This window comes from Pristis pectinata, chromosome 34, assembly GCF_009764475.1.
Source record: "Pristis pectinata isolate sPriPec2 chromosome 34, sPriPec2.1.pri, whole genome shotgun sequence".
Classification (NCBI taxonomy): domain Eukaryota; kingdom Metazoa; phylum Chordata; class Chondrichthyes; order Rhinopristiformes; family Pristidae; genus Pristis; species Pristis pectinata.
The window spans coordinates 15,154,972-15,168,950 of record NC_067438.1 but is presented as its reverse complement, the minus strand read 5'-3'; the positions used below and the strand labels follow the sequence as shown (position 1 = coordinate 15,168,950).

Genomic DNA, 13,979 nt, shown 5'->3' with positions numbered 1-13,979 from the left:
AAATGCAGGCAAATAGGATTAGCTCAGATAGGCATCTTGGTCTGCATGGACATATCGGGCTGAAGGGCCTGTTTCCATGCTGTACAACTCTATGACTGTATGACTGACGCGCTGGGCAGCACAGCAGGACTGTTGGTGCAAAGGTTGGAGTGTGGCAGTCAGAAGACATGTCTGAGTTGGTTGCCAGCTCAGTCTGTGGTGAGTAACCAGGGGGTTTCAGGTGGGACGGTGCAGGTGGTGTTGGCACTCTGTGCAGCGAGTCATATGTAAGAGGCCAAAGTGGCCAATGTAGAGACCCCTGATGTAGCTGACCACTGAGATCCTTGATGTAACTGACCACCGACTGAGACCCCTGATGTAACTGACCACTGAGACCCTTGATGTAACTGACCACTGACTGAGACCCCTGATGTAACTGACCACTGAGACCCCTGATGTCACTGACCACTCACTGAGACCCCTGATGTAACTGACTCCTGAGATCCCTGATGTAACTGACCACTGGCTGAGACCCCTGATGTCACTGACCACTGAGACCCCTGATGTAACTGACCACTGACTGATCTCACATTCTTTCAACAAATGAGGCAAATTTCTTCATCGGAGGGTTGGAGCATTGTCACACGTTTGCCTTTCCCACCTGAGCACAGCTGAACAAAGTCCAACGTTCACACAGACTTCTATTTCTCTATTACACATGGACACACAGCACTGCCCCATCTGTACTTAGTCCAACTTGATGCAGCCGCTGTCTTTGGTGAAGTATCTGAAGTACTGGCAGCTCACCTTCAGGTTGTGCTGGTTCGGGCAAAGTTGGCACCATCCCTGCCTGTGTGTCCTGGGGTGAGACCAGTGCAGATTAAAACAGCGTCAGCAATGTGGTTCTCTTTAAGTGTTGTTATCCGTGTCCAGGATCCACCCCAGTCTCTGCGGTGCCCACTGGTCCTGGAAGGCCCTCCAGCGAGACAGTGGCTATCGCCTGCTCCCTCACTGGGGACACCCAGGCACGGACATATCCTCAGAAGAGGGGCAGGTTGTCAGTTTGCATGGACCGTTCAACGGTCTGACAGAATGAATTGCGGCAACCCAGTGCTGTCATTGACCATACTGTGTCTGCACCCACTGACGTAACTAACATTGAATATCTGAAGCCATTACCATGTTGCAATGGTGGTCACACTTCAACTTGATTGATCTATTTATTGCGCTCTCCCCTCTAGGGACCTGTTGGTTTCCCCGGTGATCCTGGTCCTCCTGGAGAAGTTGGCCCACGTGTAAGTATCGGTGGAGTTTACAAGTCTTCCTCCTCCTGTCGTTGAACTGCACATTGTTTGCTACCTTTTCCTTTCCTAATGACCATTCCCTCACCCACCCCTCAGTCCTCTGTGCGGGGGTTACGTTGCCTTATTGAACACAGCAGGAGATGTGGCGGAGTTGCTGTGTCGGGTGTTGCAGGTCTTTGAACCTGTTGCGGTGAAGAAATGGGTTAACAAAGGTGCCTTTGTCGGTGGTGGCAGTACCTTGCAAATCTTCCTCCCATCTTTTTCTTTGCTGTACTGAATTAAAGTGCATCATCCTGTCATCTGCCCCATCTTCATTCTTTCCAGGAAGCTTAAACGTGTGACGTGTGTTTTTACACTTAATTGTCCCCTTTTGTGTTCCTCAAGGGAGGAGTGTGACCTGGTGAAACAGCTACATGCTCTCCACTGCTGTCTGTTACATGCACGGCTGTGCCCTGCACAATGCACCTCTCTATCCTGTGTGCTCTCTCTGTTATAAGACTCTTGAACGGACCTCTTAAGGTGAACTCTTGATCTCTCAGTTTCCCTCCTTGTGACCCTTGCACTTTCTCCCTGCACTGCACTTTCTCTATTTCTGTAACACTACATTTTGCATTCTATTTTTTCTTCCTTTTTACCACCTCGATGTACTTATGTGTGGAATGATCTGTCTGGATGACATACAAGCAAAAGCTTTTCACTGTATCTCGGTACATGTGACATTAATAAACCAATTACCAATATCAGTTTCCAATGAACCGTTGACCAGTGCCAGCGCGATAAGAGCTACTGATCCCTTCACTCCTGGCATGGAGCTGGACAGTTTTGGATGCAATTGTTCCCGTATGTGGGCTAGATGGGATAATCTGCCCTGATATGGGCAGAGTTCTGAGGTACTCCTCCCATATATGGGCAGCCTCTTCACGCCCGTTCTAAACTGTGTTCTTATTTTCTTATCTGAGCCCAATATTCCATCTCTCCATCGTGGTCCCAGCTTTTTTAAAAATTTTATTTACAGCGTGGTAACAGGCCCTTCTGGCCCAACTAGTCCGCGCCGCCCATTTTAAACCCCCAAATTAACCTACCCGTACGTCTTTAGAATGTGGGAGGAAACCGGAGCACCCGGAGGAAACCCACACAGACACGGGAGAACGTACAAACTCCTTACAGACAGCGACGGGAATCGAACCCCGATCACTGGCGCTGTAATAGCATTGTGCTAACCGTGCCACACACTATTCTTTGCAGTAGCTTGTCAACACTATTGCACATACAGGCTTGTTCTCCAAGATTTTGGTCCTCTCCTCACTGTGCTGTCCCTGCCTGTTCCTTATGATCTTCTGTTCCAACTCACTCCCTTACAGAACTCCAAGAACCTACCGTTCCCCTTCTCTTGTCTGTGCCTTTTCTCCACTTGCTGCTGAAAGCTTGCTGCTTTCTTGCTGCCAATAAACAGCTTGCTTACTTTATTGTATTATGACACAAAAGGCCATTCAGCCTGTTGGGTCGGTACTAGCTCTTGGCAATGAACCACATTAGTCCCATCCCTTGCTGTTTACCGCCCTATCACCCAGTAACTGATTGTCTTTCACTTACCCACTGACTCCCTCTTGAGTCTTTTTTCCACATAAGGTAAATTATTCATTTATTAGTCACTGTACATCGAAGCACTCAGTGAAATGCATCTTTTTGCATTACTGAGAATGTGCTGGGGGCAGCCCGCAAGTGTCGCCACGCTTCTGGTGCCAACATAGCACGCCCACAACTTCCTAACCCGTACGTCTTTGGAATGTGGGAGGAAACCGGAGCACCCGGAGGAAACCCACGCAGACACGGGGAGAACGTCCAAACTCCTCACAGGCAGCGGCCGGAATTGAACCCGGGTCTCTGACGCTGTAATAACGTTATGCTAACCGCTACACTACCATGCTGCCTATCTACACTGAAGGGTATATTACAGTGAGCAACACACAGGATACTGGAGGAACTCAGCGGGTCGGGCAGCATCTGTGGAGGGAAATGAATAGTCAACTTTTTGGATCAAGACCCTTCACGGATGAAGGGTCTTGACCTGAAACGTCGACTGTCCATTTCCCTCCACAGAGGCTCCCCGACCCGCTGAGTTCCTCCAGCGCTCTGTGTGTTGCTCCAGATTCCATCATCTGCAGTCCTTTGTGTCTCCGGATATATCACAGTGGTCCGTTACGTATTTGGGATGTGGGAGGAAATCGGAACACGTACGTGCAAACTCCACGCAGACAGCACCTGAGGTCAGGATTGAACTTGGGTGTCTGGAGCTGGGAGGCAGCAGTGGTCTACACACTGGGCCGTCCCCATCACCTTCCAACTGAGAGTCGTGCAGCTGTTGCTCTAAGGAGATAGTGTCCAATTGGGTCCTTTCAATCCACACTTCAAGACCATTAGGACTGAACAACTTTTAAACCTATGCTTTTTCTTCCCCCTTGTTTTAGGGTCACGATGGTGCTAAAGGTGAAAGGGGAGAAACTGGCGAGCAAGGGCAGGCCGTAAGTAGCAATGGAAGCAGCGCTGCATTCCTTGTTGGGTTCTGGTAGCTCCGCTCCATGACTGACCTACCTCCCTCTCTCCTCTCACCGCACAGGGGTCTCCAGGTCCGACCGGAGAAGTGGGTCCACCAGGTCCTCCTGGGAAGAGGGTAAGCAAGCACCTACAACACCTCCACCCATAGGTCGAGATGGGGGGGATGCGCAAGGTCTGTAACTGGGGGCCAGGAGCATTGTGAGATCTAGAACTGGGGTCTGGGTCTACACCAGCATCCGGGGGAATGGCGAGGTCTCTTTTGGGTACTGGGAAGGAGGTCCAGGAGCTGTTGAAGGGGAGATGGAACTGCGTGAGATCTTTACTGGGGCATTAGGAGGTGGGCGAGTGGCTTATTTGGGTTAAGATGCTTGAAACACTTGGCAGGTCAGGCAGCATCTGTAAGGAGAATCAGAACTTTGGGTTGGAGCCTCTTCTGGTGGCTTTCGACTTGAAATGTAACTTTGTTTCTTTCCCCACAGATGCTGCCTGACCTGCTGAGTGTTTCTCATAATATTTTTTTGCAGATTTCCAGATTCTTTTTTATTTTCACTGACTGTACATTGGGGCACCAGGAGCCCTGTAATATCTACAGGCTGGGGAAGGTCTCTGGCTCTGACTCACACAGTGGCTAACTCCAGCGAGGTCAGCAGCTGTCCCTGAAGTGAACTCGGGACAATTTTACACTCCTCACAACCTCTGGGCCACACTATAAGAGGTGCAAGGGTGCAGTCAAGCTTTGGAACCGGAGGGTGGGATTGTTTCTGTTAAACTCAGTCACAGAGAGATACAGTACAGAACCTGGCCCTTCAGCCCACTGAATATGTACTGACCATTAAGCACCCAATCCCACATTAATCCCAGTTTTTAATCTCCCCCACATTCCCATCAACTTCCCCCCCTCCCCCGATTCCACCAGTCACCTACACACTGGGGACAATTTACAGCGGCCAATTAACTGACCAGCCTGCACGTCTTTGGGATGCGGGTGGAAATCAGAGCACCCGGGGGGAAGCCCATGCTGTCACGGGGAGAAGGTGCCAACTCCGCCAGAGGCTGGGATCGAACCTGGGTCTCCGGCGCCGCGAGGTAGTGGCTCGAACCGCTGTGCTACCGGCGGTGAGAAGGGTGAAGTAAGCAGGGAAGTGTCATCAGGAGGAGCCAGTGTTACTAGAGTCAGTGTAGTTGCTGTCAGTGAGAATGTGGAGAGCTGCTTTGATCCACCATCCGGGACAGTTACAGGTCCTCGCCGGCTTACAAAGTCCCGACTTCCGGACAGCCCGTACATGCGATGGATGGGGATGGACCTGCCGGCTGCTGCGGGGCTGCAGAGACCTTCTGGGAACAGGGGGAATTTCCCCACGCCTCCTCTACTGCCCACCCACCCCACCCCCCGGCTCCCCACCCTGAGCCGCAACAACCGGGTGCTGGGTGCAGCCGAGCAGAGCTGAGAGCATTGAGCAGGCTCGCTCACTGAGGCCACTCTTCCCGGTCTCCTGTCACCTCTGTTTCTGTGATCCTCTCCCGCACACTGTTCCTGCTCATTCCATGCTTACAGACAGTTCGGGATACAGAGAGTCCTCAGGCCCGTGGTAACCCGGGGTCTCCTGTCCTGAGTCAGTCCTCTCTCTGTGCTCGGCAGGACAGGGAGCCGTTCCGCCTCTGCCCGTTGCTTAATCTGCTGGTTTAACGTCTGCGTCTCTCTGTCCTCTTCTCACAGGGTCCAGCCGGAGCTCGTGGTCCCGAGGGTCGAGAGGGAGAGAAAGGCAAGAAGGTAAGTGGCTGTGACAATCCGGCTGTTGCTGTCGTTGCTGGGACGATCGAGGGTGGGTCAATGGAGAGAGCAGGGCACAGTCACTGAGCTGAGTCACTGCAGGTCTCTGCTATCAGGAGGTGCCCAAGGGTTTCCAACAGATGAGGGACAAAAACCAGTCCCAGAACAACTTCCCTGGATGTCTGCACCAGACATTGTTCACCAGCAGAGAGGTTAAATCCACAGTGACTACTGCAGCCTACCGTCTTCCCAGTCACTGAAGTTTCCTGGTCAAACAACAAGGGTATTCCCTAGTGTTTCTACTTCCTGGCCTTCCAGAGAGAGAAACTGGCATCAGATTATCACGTGGTGCTGTTACCCAAGGGTCATTCCTCCAGGAGAAATGCCACAGGAGCCTCTGGAGACCGTCACACGGAGACTGATCAGTCAGTGTTTGTCTACCGTCATCATCCTGTGCAGTTCCCTCTGTGCTGAGCTGGGGAGTGGGGGGTCATCACAAGTTCAGCAATTGGGTTGTCAAAGCCAAAGTCAAGTTTATTGTCAAACGCACAAGTCCATGTGTGCATGGGTGCAATGCAAAACTTACTTGCAGCAGCATCACAGGCACAGAGCATCAGATAAGCAGCATTTGCAAGAAAAACATAAATTAAACACATTATATACAATTTTTACAAGAAAGAACACAATTAGAACAAAAAAAAAGTCCCCTGTAGTGCAAAGTGGTCACAGTGTTGCTGTACTGAGGTTGTGATCAGGGTTGTGCAGGTTGGTTCAAGAAGCGAATGGTTGAAGGGAAGTAGCTGCTCTTGAACTTGGTTGTGTGGGACTTCAGGCTTCTGTACCTCCCGCCCGATGGTATCTGCAAGAAGGTGGCCCAGACGGTGGGGATCTTTGATGGTAGAGGTTGCCTTCCTGAGGCAGCGTCTTGGTGGCCACTGGGATCTGGTCTGGGTGTGTGCGGAGAACTCAGACGGGAGCTATCTACCGAGGCGATAACTCCCCCCTCCTGCCCCCTCTGGGAGTGTGTGAGAACAGAACAGGGTGCCCTGGGGTGACTCCCACAGGTGGTCACGTGGAATTGCAGGGCAGTTCTGCGGGATGCAGGGAACTCCCGGTGCCCCTAGGCATGGAACTACGGATGAAGAGTCAGGGGGAGGAGGGATGCTTGGGAAGGGGGGCATCAGACAAGGAAGACATTACCCAGCCTGTGCGACTGGTTTGTCCGCAGCAGCCCAGGTTTGCCTGTGTTAATGTGCTCTTCCTTTTTATTTCAGGGTGAACCCGGTGCAGTAGGACCTCACGGGAAGACTGGACCCGTTGGCCCCCAGGGGCCAGCAGGAAAGCAAGGTCCCGAAGGTCTCCGTGGTATCCCTGGTGCTGTGGTAAGTCCTACAGGAGGAGGTGGGCACATAGTTCACGAAGGCAGAATACAAGGTTAATGGCAGGACTCTCAGCAGTGTGGAGGAACAGAGGGATCTTGGGGTCCACGTCCATAGACCCCTCAAGGTTGCCGCGCTGATCGATAGGGTTGTTAAGAAGTCGTATGGTGTGTCGGCCTTCATAAGTTAGGGTATTGAGTTCAAGAGCTGTGAGATAATGTTGCAGCTCTATAGAACTCTGGTTAGACCAGACTTGGAGTATTGTGTTCAGTTCTGGTCGCCTCATTATAGGAAGGATGTGGAAGCTTTAGAGAGGGCGCAGAGGGGATTTATCAGGATGCTGCCTGGATTGGAGAGCATGTCTTATGAGGATAGGTTGAGTGAGTTAGGGCTTTTCTCTTTGGAGAAAAGGAGGATGAGAGGTGACTTGACAGAGGTGTACATAAGAGGCATAGATTGAGTGGACAGTCAGACTTTTTCCCAGGGCAAAAATGGCTAACATGAGGGGACATAATTTTAAGGTAATTGGAAGAAGATACAAGGGGGATGTCAGGGCTAAGTTCTTTACACAGGGAGTGGTGGGTGCGTGGAACGCACTGCTGGCAGAGGTTGTGGGGGCAGATACATTAGGGACATTTAAGAGACTCTTAGATAGACACATGAATGATTGAGAAATGGAGGGCTATGTGGGAGGGAAGGGTTAGATAGATCTTAGAGCAGGATAAAATGTCGGCACAACATCGTGGGCTGAAGGGCCTGTAATGTTCTCTGTTCTATGTAAAACTGGGCTCTGAATGGTAATTGGCAGGCTCTGACTGGACAAGATGTTGGTGAGCTATAAGAGGATGTCATTCAGCTGGAAAGGGTGCAGGGAAGATTCACAAGGATGTAACCAGGACTGGAGGGCTTGAGTTATAACGAGAGGCTGGACAGGCTGGGACTTTTTTCCCTGGAGCGGAGGAGGCTGAGGGGTGACCATATAAAGGTAAATAAAATCATGAGGTGTGTAGATAAAGTGAATGGTCACAGTCTTTTTCCCCAGGGTAGGGGAGTCTAAGAGGTTTAAGGTGAGGGGGAAAGATTTAAAAGGGACCTCAGGGGCAAGTTAATCACACAGAGGGTGGTGGGTGTATGGAACGAGCTGCCAGAGGAAATGGTAGAGGCGGGTACAATTACAACGCTTAAAGCGCATTTAGGTACATGAATAAGAAAGGTTTAGATGACTCATGCAGACAAATGGGACCAGCTTACGTTGACACCTTGGTCGGCATGGACGAGTCGGGCTGAAGGGTCTGTTTCCATACTGTATAACGCTATGACTCCAGTGCAGCTGTGTGGGTAGTTTGGTGGAGTTAGGGAGGACGAGCACCTTGAATTCCATCTCCCACCCCAAGACTGACTGCATCCAGAAACACCCTTGGAGGTCCTTTGTTGGAAAACTACTCCATTGCTCCAGTTTAAATCTTTAAGTCGTACCAGTAAAACAGCAATTCAGCCCATCGTTCTTGGACCTTGAAGAAACCTTGCAACCAGAGGGTCTGAGGTGGAGTGGATAGGTAGCACCCTGATCCTTTGTGGAGAGGTCAAAAAAACAGAGGCGTTGATTTAAAATATCGGTGTTGGTAATTGGTTTATTATTGTCGCATGTACCAAGATACAGTGAAAAGCTTCTGTTTTACTTGCCTCTCCCTCTTCCTAACACTCTTTCCCCCTCACTCATCAGCCCTCTCTCTCTCTTTCTCTCTCTCACTCTCCGTCTCTCTTCCCCCTCTCTCTCTCCCTCTCTTTTCCCGTCTCTTTCTCCTCCCTTTTTGTCTGTCTATCTGTCTGTCTCTCAATCTCTCTCTCTCTCTCTCTCTCTCTCCCTCTCCCACCTCCCCTTCCTCTGTCTAACCTTGTTTTATGTAATGAGCCGGTCGATATTGATGTCCTTCTCTCTGTTACAGGGTGAACAAGGAACCCCTGGAGTCCCAGGACAAGTTGGTCCTCCTGGCCCAATGGTAGGTGAACCTTGGATCTTTCCCAATGTTGGCTGTCATTGGCTGGAAGGGAATTTGGGCCAAGTCAGGTCAAGTTGAATTTATTGTTATGTGCACAAGTACGGCGAGGTACAGGTACAATGAAAGGCTTGCTTGCAGCAGCATCACAGGCGCATCGGTGCAGAGAGCAACACACAGAATGTAAGGTGCACACTGCAGCCAGTGTGTGACGGAGGCAGCGAACGCTTCAGGTGGTGGGTGGTGTCGAGCGTCTTGAGCATTGTTGACTCCTCCCAGCAAGCGGAGGGTATTCCTTCACATTCATGGCTCGTGCTTTGTAGACGTTGGGAAGGCTTTGAGGTATCAGGAGGTGAATCATTCCCTGCGGCACACCCAGCTCCTGAGCTGATCTTGTAGGCACAGTGGCTGCAGCACACAAAATGCTGGAGGAACTCAGAGGGTCAGGGTCCAGGGTCCAGGAAGGGTCCCGACCCGAAATGTCATCTGTCCTGTTCCCTCCACAGATGCTGCCTGACCCATTGAGTTCCTCCACTGCTTTGTGTGTTGCTGCAGGTTCCAACACCTGTGGTCTCTGGTGTCACTACAGTGGCTGGTCCAGTTGAGTATCTGGTCAAGGGACGTTCTCAGCGTAACACTCAGTGAGTCAGGCAGAAAATGGAACTGGTCCTGTCGGGGGGATTCTGCACCCATGGAGCCACAGGGGGGAGTGGTGGATGCGTTGTTGCGGGAAGTGATGGGCTTTAGTGGCAGATCGGGATAGAATTCCCACGGCTCGTCTGCGTATTCCGGTATCACTACCCTATTGTGCATTGTACAGTGCTCTCTTGGTGTTCATTCTCTCCTTTTTCCTCCTCTGTCTGTAGGGTCCCCCTGGTTTGCCGGGTTTGAAGGGAGATGGTGGTGCCAAGGGAGAGAAGGTATGACTTCCCTACGGGCAGGCTGATTTCTCTGGTTCTACTGTCGGTGCACCTGAGCTGGGTGTACAAGGCGTGTCGCTGAACAAACTGGTTTAACCACAGATGATCGTCAGCTCACCAACTGCAATGCCCCCGCCTCCTCCTCCATCCCCTCTGTAATGGGGCACCCACCAACGCTAGTGCAATGGCGGAGGGAACCCAAAGGTCCTTGAGTCCACCTTGCCCTCTCAGCCAGAACCAACACTGCGAAGGTCTTCTCCCACTGAGCTTCCATGTGATCCTCAGAGATATCTTGGAAGGTCTAGCCAGCTTTCTCTTGAGGCCAGGCCTTCTTTCACCATGGGTCTGTGTGTAGTGAGATGCAGCCTTTGCTGCCTGTGTGTGGGTCCTGTATTTGGGCGTCTGTCCGGCCCGCCAAGCCACTGATTCGCTGATGACCAATCAACATTTGACTCAAAGGCTCCAATCAGCACGCACTGTATGAATGATTGGCACCTATCATCACAAGTGTCTGTTTTTTTTTGATTAAGTTCACCAATTGAATTCTGGCTGAGTTCCACAAGCGGGATCGCCCGCACTCGAGTGAGTCACAGTTACAGGGTCGCAAAGTCATGCAGCACAGAGACAGGCCCAGTATCTCCATCAATCTCTCTGTTTATCTGCAACTCTCTACCAGGGGACAAAGCCCCTTAAATATTGTAAATACGGGATTGGGGTAGCATCCCAGGGAGCCACACGAGTGGCTTCGGTGCTGTGTTTTTTATATAAAAAGGTAACACCAATGATTGATCCGTACACGAATGTAAAGGTTTGCACTATTTTATTGTCGTATTTAGTTTGTTTTTTATGATGAATAAAGTTTATTTTGAATAAAAAAAACTCGCTGCCAGGGGAGGTGGTGGCGTCAGATACAACCACTACGTCTATGACACACTTAAGACAGCTGCTAAATCAGGAATGGCATGTCAGGATACGGATCTGATGTGGGGGGGCAAGTGGGAATAATGTAGGTGAGCATGGACATTGTGAGCCATAGGGCCAACTTCTGTGCTGTTCAACTCCATGATGATCTATTTACACTAATTCCACTTACTGGCATTTTATCCATAGCCTTCTATGCCTTGATGATTGACGTGTTTGTCCAGATACTTTTAAACGTGAGAGTCTCTGCCTCCACCACCCCCTCAGGCAGTGCGTTCCAGATCCAAACCTTTCCTCTGAGTGAGGAAATTCTTCCTCAGATCCCCAGATCCCATCTAAATGTCTTTCCCCTCACAGTAAACCTGTGCCCTCTGGTTTTGGACATCTCTGCTGTGGGGAGAAACTTGCTGTTTGCTGGCATATCGATGCCCCTCATAATTTTGGTACCTGTATCACATCACCCCTCAGCCTCCTCCACCACAAGGGAAACAGACCCAGCCTCTCCTCATTACTGAACCCCTCTATCCCAGGCCACGTCCTAGAGAATCTCCTCCTTACTCTCTCCAGTGCAATCACATCCTTCCGTGGTGTGGCGAGATCCTCTTGTCCTTCTGTCTTTCTGCGCTCTGTGATTCATTGCGGACCCGCAGTGATGTTGTATCTGACCCTTCCTTCGTTCTCTCTAAAGAGGCTGTATTTGATGTGCCTTTAACCCTGCTGCGCTCTGTGATTCATCGCGGACCCTCGGTGATGTTGTGATGTTGTATCTGACCCTTCCTTCGCTCTCTCTAAAGAGGCTGTATGTGATTTGTCTTTAAGCCTTCTGCGACACCCCTCCCAGACTCTCTGTGGATTTCCAATTGAACCCTCTCATTTTACCCTCTTGTTTCTCTTTCAGGGTCACCCTGGTCTCATTGGATTGATCGGACCTCCAGGAGAACAGGGGGAGAAGGGAGATCGAGGACTCCCTGGTCCGCAGGGACCAGTGGGTCTTAAAGGAGACGATGTAATTACCTACAACCATCACTGTTTCATATGTTTCTGCAGTGGTATTTACCATTCATGGTGTCAGCCTTGTGAAATCATTCCCACTTCATTCAGTCCATCCTAACCTGATGCTGAGGCAACTTGCCTCTCTCCCATTTGCCCTTAGAGTCACCAGACTGGAGGGGAATGAAACTGCTTGATGGTTCTGTACATCTGCTGGCTTGAATCTCAAGTCTGGCAGTCAGTTATAACATCCAGGCAGGAAGGACGGCCATTTTGTTGAGGTCAGTCAACTCCCCCTCAGCGAAAGGGGGAGAAAACTGCAAAGGACGGGTGCCAGACCCATATGACCATGATATCTAAGTGATCTATAATAAGCACTTGTACCCCAACTATACCTGGTTCAGGGTGTGGAGTTCACAAAGCAGGTATCTGGGGCAGGAAAGGTGGGCATTGTTGCAGCAAGGGGTGATTGCAGTGTTCAGTTAGTGAGGTGCTGTTGTACGCCTAATTCAGTCTCAACATTTGACGGTTCCCATGTTTGACTCTTGTGGGTATAAGGTTTACTTGGTGCATATACATTGCTCTGAGAGAGGATTCCACCCAAGTTCGGAAGGGCCCCTTCCCTCCCTGAAACATCAGCACGTTGTCGAATGTGAAATTTGCAACAAACCAGCCGCATTTTAGAATGCAATTTTTGTATTATTTGATACATTTTAGCACTGATAACCTGGAGCAGTTATTAATACAGCTGAGTATGGGTTTAAAGCCAAACATGTAATCATTTTTATACTGCGATGTCCATTAACAGCCGAATTTTACATCACTGAAAATAAATTGAATTAAACAATTCAACACATCCATTTCTCAGAATCCACTGTACTGTTTCCCAAGGTCACATGTTCTCCCTGTGACCCCATGGGTTTCTCCCAGATGCTCTGGTTTTCTCCCCCATCCCAGACACGTGTGGATCAGTGGGTTAATTACCCGTTAGAGCGTAGGTGGGTGGGAAGAGAATTAGTGTGGACCCATGAGAGAGAATAGGTCACTGGGCATTAAATAGGGAATTGGGACTGATGGTAATGCTCTGGGGACAGGTATAGACTCAATGGATTCCATCTGTGTCGTAAAGAAATGTGAGAATATGATAGTCGTAAGAAATAATGAGAAAGCAGATTTGAAAAATTTTCAAGATACCCCCATTAGTGTATTTATATCCTGAAGGATTTTGAAAGCCCCTTGAAAAGCCTGGAAATTATATTAACAGAAAGTCACCAAAGTGATTAATTTGATTGGTGTCTGCCTGCTGTGTCAGTGGGAGTGACTTCCACTGTAGAGGGTTTCAAACCCACACACAACCTTGCAGAAATTTGGGTTGCGCTTAATTTGTGCTTGGGGTTATATAATGCCCCAAGCTACACCAGTTTTAGTCGAAAAAAATTCCCATCCAACTCAATCACTGCTCCTTGGAGTATGGATTGTACTTGTTTCTTGTGGGACAGGTGAAGCTGCCTGTAAGACCAATACCACAGCGTTTCAAGGCTGTGCCGCTTCTGTGGTGTGTTGCAGGGTTAAACTATTAATGGTAAGAATGTTAGACAATTACACTGCATGACTGTAGTTAAGATGTTGTGTACACCGGTTTCAGGAGATCCTTCAGAGAGCAGGTCTTCAATGAGGACCAAGAGAGACGAGGTGAAGGTCAGAGTAGGTCTGAGATGCCAGTGAGGTAATATCTCTCGTGGGGTTCGCGCAGGGTTGGGAGAGGGATAGAGAGACACACATAGACAAATGGAGAGAGGAGGAAAGAATTGCTGTTAAGAGACGTAAGGAGATATGTTTCCATGACAACACTATCAGTTACCCGGCAGAGGTGTCTCTCCTCACAGAACCTCAGTCTTCTCATCATCTTCTCTTTGCCCCTAGGGTATTCCTGGTGCCACTGGCCCCATAGGTCCTGCAGGTCCCCCTGGTTTACCGGTAAGCTTCGCCGCTGGTGATAATGGTCAGTAATGTGTCACCGATCTGGGCAGCGGGACCTCCAACAGGGCAGGCTCCGGTGCCGAGTTTGTCAAAAGTCCCAACTGCTGCCGCCTGTCAGGGTGGGGATGGAGTGGGGGGGGAGCGGGTGCGTCCTGGGGTGAGACACGTGCCGGGTAGGACGC

The 13,979-nt window shown here is 50.2% G+C and overlaps 1 protein-coding gene across 1 annotated transcript in view; it reads left to right on the top strand.

The window, feature by feature from the left end:
• LOC127586103 (collagen alpha-1(V) chain-like) overlaps nt 1-13,979 on the top strand; it is a 234,419-nt gene that overhangs the window by 200,021 nt on the left and 20,419 nt on the right. The window contains 9 exon segments of the mRNA XM_052043933.1: nt 1,221-1,274; nt 3,752-3,805; nt 3,901-3,954; nt 5,557-5,610; nt 6,885-6,992; nt 8,936-8,989; nt 9,853-9,906; nt 11,726-11,833; nt 13,741-13,794. Coding sequence (XP_051899893.1) covers nt 1,221-1,274; nt 3,752-3,805; nt 3,901-3,954; nt 5,557-5,610; nt 6,885-6,992; nt 8,936-8,989; nt 9,853-9,906; nt 11,726-11,833; nt 13,741-13,794 — 594 coding nt within the window.